The sequence below is a fragment of the Cynara cardunculus genome, assembly GCF_001531365.2.
Source record: "Cynara cardunculus var. scolymus isolate 2C chromosome LG 3, CcrdV1, whole genome shotgun sequence".
NCBI classification, from domain to species: Eukaryota; Viridiplantae; Streptophyta; class Magnoliopsida; order Asterales; family Asteraceae; genus Cynara; species Cynara cardunculus.
Window position 1 is genome coordinate 22,428,844 of NC_037530.1, and position 5,155 is coordinate 22,433,998.

General features: G+C 36.0%; 1 protein-coding gene across 1 annotated transcript in view; it reads right to left on the reverse strand.

Annotated features, from left to right (window-relative positions):
• Window positions 1-475: 475 nt before the first annotated feature.
• The window catches only part of LOC112509445 (protein DCL, chloroplastic), a 10,333-nt gene continuing 5,653 nt past the window's right edge, over window positions 476-5,155 (reverse strand). Inside the window, exons 2-3 of the mRNA XM_025114408.1 lie at window positions 2,681-2,795; window positions 476-752 (exon numbers count right to left, since the gene is read on the reverse strand). Coding sequence (XP_024970176.1) covers window positions 582-752; window positions 2,681-2,795 — 286 coding nt within the window. The 3' untranslated portion in view covers window positions 476-581. The remainder of the gene's footprint in view (window positions 753-2,680; window positions 2,796-5,155) is intronic.

Here is a 5,155-nt window from a genome sequence, read left to right on the forward strand (position 1 = left end):
AATGATTATCCTAATTATATTTTAGATTTTTTATATTTAAAATTAGATGTTTATCATGTATTTGCTTGTGTTTATCTGCAGTTAGTTATACGAATTCAGACATGGGATGAAATCGGATAGGGATGAAATCTGATTTAAAAGTTTTAATAAGTTTTAAGAGTTTTTAAGAGTTTTAGCCAAATGCTTTATAATATAGTATATATATATATATATATATATATATATATATATATATATATATATAAAGTACATTGCATTGTGGCAATTGGAAAAAAAAAGGACAATTTCCCAACATAATGGCATTTGAAGCAGCACAACAAACATTAAGATGACTGCAAATAGAGCAGCATATATTTGTCTTCCTACAAGGGGCAAACAGACCACTCCAGAGTCCAGATGCACCCTTTTCTTCCTAACTAAAATAATGCATATAAAAACACCCAAATCAGGAAGGAGAGAAAAAAGAGACAAATAATCAACAAAATCAAACCTTTCAACTTCAATCATTTTCATTTCAACTACCATTGACAAAATGTGGTTTCGATTTAAAAACAAAGTGATCATCTATCGGAAAGAAGCAGTCAACTACTACTGCGCTTGTAATGCTCTTTGATGAATTTTTCTGCATAAGACGGGTATTTGTGTCTAATATATGCTCGAATGCATTTCTGATAAGAGAAGTCGATCCATACACCATCGAATCTCACAACAAATAGGCATCTTGAGTTTCTGAACTGTGGATGCCGATCAACCTTCAACATTAACAAAGCTAATTAGCATTAATAACTATATCAAGCATGGACAATGGAGAAAAAAAGGGTAATTGTGTGGAAGAATTAATTTAGCATAAAAGTCTGGTTAAGTTCTTTGATCCGAGATCTACATGACAACTGTTGTGGGCCAACAACGGCTCTTGATTTCTGAAGACAAAGACTTCTTAAGTGAATTAGACAGGCAAAGACTGATTGGCAATGTGGTTAGGTATTATTAGCTGTTACAAATAAAGAATGTTATGAAAGAACCATGAAATGTCAAAGATAACCATGGGAAATTTTGGACTTGAAGGAGTATAAAAGGTGGTTGTTTAATGGAGCTACATAGAAGATACTATAGTATTAAAAGCAGTTGTTGTCAATGTGAACATATTGATTACACAATGTATAGCATGAAAAGTGACACAAAGGTGAAGCACCTTTGATGCATTTCACATATAAAAGTCATGAAAATTAAATGTCCATACGTTTCGTCATCAATCATGATAGAATTTTTTTATTTCTCGCAACAAAAGTAGCTGCAAGGCATCAAGAGTATGATCACACAGACACTATAAAACCGTTAGGCCCTAACCCCTTGTTCAACTTTTTATTACAATATAATTTAATGGAAAAGTAGGGATCTTTACGAATATTAAGTTTTTGACTACAAGATTCATACTAATTGTTTGAACCATTGTCCATGTATAAGTTCCTGAAAGTATTTATTATGGTCCACTTCGGATTTTGAATATTTAAACCTTGCAGTTTTCAAGATATAAATCAACAACGGCGTAGTAGTATCTTAGCTCGCAAAACTGATCTCTTATAGATCAAGATCATTGCTTTCATAATGAATACTAACTAGCAAAAAAGTGATTTAGGATTGAGACTTTGATAGGCAGGGAACTAAGAAAAAAGAGAATTGTGGAACACAAGGATAGTTGAAGATGATTTCTAGTAGCAAGTATCATTATGCAGAAACCTCACAAGGTAGGATAGTCTAGCTTTGGTTTTGTATCATAGGAGGGCAATTAAAGCATGAAGGTACTAATTACCAGCCGCTGCAAACAGCAAGGCTTCATGGACGAGTGCAGAGACTTCAAAAGAAAAATGATGCCGTTTTTCAAATTTGTGGTGAAAGGCAAGACCCCATAATTATACCAACAGCAGCAAGGTGTTGTATCGACGTTAAAAAGGGATGAGAGCGTGACAGCCACAACAGATGTTTATCATAGAGGGAACAACTTGACTGCATGGTGGCAGTTAAGGGACTTCAAAGCCTCTGTTCTGAGAATTAACTGATCTTGCTAATAGCATCACAAGGTAAAAAATAATCTAGTGAAGAATATTCTTGATCCTGTTATCAGAAGTTCTCTTTGGTGCTGGTGGACAAGGGAAATGTGATGATGGAGAAGACAAGTAATGATCAAAGAAAACCATGAGTGTTTGTTGTCAGTAGACATAGAATTTTTTGATCTTGAATTGGAAACAATGAAGTTACATATCTGTCCTTTCTGTAAATTGGAAATCATAAAAAGGAAAGGTCTCATTGTCCAACTAATTGCACAAAGAAATATTACTCATTAAGCAGGTAGCATAACAGTATCAAGATACATATGCTTGCAAGTGTGTAACCCAAAGAGTGAGGTTAAATGCAGGTTTCAACAAGATAATGGTAAATCCACACCAAAAAAGAAGAGAGGGAGAACATCACAATGGTTGACGCCTATACACTAGTCTATGAGCCCAAATAAACCAGAATGCACTCAACTATCAAATACTTGAGTAAAATTGTGTGTGACTATAATTATAAATGGAAACCAGAAAGGTCAATTTCAAATGCTAGCATTTAGCACGGAGTATCCAAGGAAAACTGTAAGCAGATGTACTGAAACGAAATTTATAGAAGATTTTATACAACTCACCATAATAGAATCAAGGCCACACCCAATCTTATCTTCAGAGTGAGGATGATAAGCAAGAAGCTTCTCTACCACAGTTTTCTCGTCTGTTGGTGTAAGTTGCTCTCCATCCATATACCTGATAGCAGGAAAGGCAGTTGTAATTATGATATCATTCGACAATCTATGCATTTGTATTAAAATACTCATCAGTATAGAGCATTTATCAACCAGCTACATTTACAAATATAAAGTAGTGACCATTAAGGCATTTGCTTGCTAGCAATTTTGAATGGCAACAAGTTTGAAGAATTGGGCCACCCAATGAATAAGATATGCATGTTCCATTTGGAAAGAAATCCAACCAAAAAAGTAAGTAGTAAGAGGAGGGATGCCACTCTCATGGTAGCAGACTTCTGTTGTCTCAAGTACAAGCCACAATCTGGGAAGATGTGGTTTGGTGGAAGAATGTCCATCTTGTCACAAGGCCAAGGCTCGTGTCCCAAAATTGTGCAATACACACCTTTGGTTCTTATCCTTACATGGGTATATTAGTCTTTGAATTTTATGCTTAGTGCCATGGATCACCCAAGTTGACTGAGGTACGGGCCAACACAGCGGATGACTAACTGCCCAACAAATGCTCTCCATCACTTTGTAGATTTTCTAGGGAGATCTTTTATCCGTGATATTCCAGGACACTCTTGTATCATTTAAGTTTTTCTAGAATTCTCAGGATGTTTAGATATATCCTAGATATCTGGTGGCAGGACCTAGAATATTCCTAGATCTCGAATTCTCTGTTGAGGTAGACTCCTATATAACACGAAGGACGACTTCATTTGTCATCATCCAACAAAATATCTGTCATTCAAGAAATTCCTGTCCACATACAAATCTTCAGCATACTTGTGAGATCTTCCATGTTGTCGCCTGTTGAGCGATCCAATCCAACTTAGCAACACTACAAACATGCAAGGTGCTAAGGTTGCTAATCATCAAAACACAAACCTCATGACATTATGCTACCACATATAAAATATGTTCTTCGTGGTGGTTTATATGTTTTCAAGCATTGTGCAGTTCATCCCATGCTATTTGTAGGCTTTAACACTTTGGTGAATATTATCCCTCGTTAGAATACTGATTACACGGAGGTATTTGTCGTAAGTATATCTTATTCAATGAGATAAAGAATATAGCGGACGAAAGTGGGCTATTGGCTAATAGGTAATAGCATATACCCAAATCCACAATTATGTTAAACTGATAAATAACCCTACTCCAAAATTCCTCAAGTTAAAAGATGCATACCAAGCATGCCCACATCTTGTGCTAGATGTTGGATCCATGTTAATCACATGTTGGAGCAATAGTGCTAATATATAGACTGCGCTAGACAAAGAAACAAATCTTCCTTTCCAAGATACTAGGTTTTAGCCCAAGAGGATACAATATCCTGTAGTGATGTTTGACTATAGGGACATGCAACATGACTAACATCTAAATATCTGGTTATTTAGGTGTGGCCTGGATTGGCAAAGAGAAGGCCCTTTCAAGGAGCGCCTTTGAGGTACCTTAGGATACATCGAACTGCATTTCCATGACTAGTGCAAGGAGAAGAGATACACAGACTAACCACACCAACCGAGAATGTGAAATTCCCTACTAGTCTCCTGGATCATTTAAGGGTGCTCCCTCCTTTAGACAATGAGATGATTAACTTTCCTTGCTCATCTTGGTGGTTAACCACTAGCCCACTACCGCCAACAACAGACAGAAGCCTCAATTCATCTCTGCAACCAACCCCCTCTTGTTGCTGCTGCCCTAAACTTCTTGGGCTTGCATCAGCCCTAGGTATATGTTCTCAATAAGTGGGCCTGTAGTAGTGGTTCAACTCTCATAGCATGGCCTGAGAAACATGCCAGCATGTGCTGCTGATTTATAGTCAGCTTGGCAACTGGTGTGTAACCACATCCTGTTTGAACAATCTTTGACCAAGGAGTAGAATGTTGATTATCCAGACATAGTTGTGGAACGCCATGGAGCCAGACATATAATCATGGACCACGACTTGTACAACCATGAAAATTTGTGGGAGGACTTGTAGATGTCATGCTCCTATGTTTTCATTTCTAATTTTTTTCCCTATCGCATGCCTATTTCATTCAAAATCTATTCGTTTAACACAAACAAATATGACTGACGAATGGGAAGCAAATCATAATGGCATCCTTAACATTGTGGAATGATATTAAACCAGATGTGTAATCAAGGACCTATCATTTATCTATACTATATTATAAAGCATTTGATAAAAACTCTTAAAAATCACTTTTTATACATAAAGTACTGTTTATTAATGCATATTACTTAAAACTTAAGATTGCAAGTAAATTGTGCGTAAGTACAACTTACTAAAGTTCCATATCTGGATTCATATAACTAACTGCAGATAAACATAATCAAATACATGATAAACATCTAATTTTAAATATA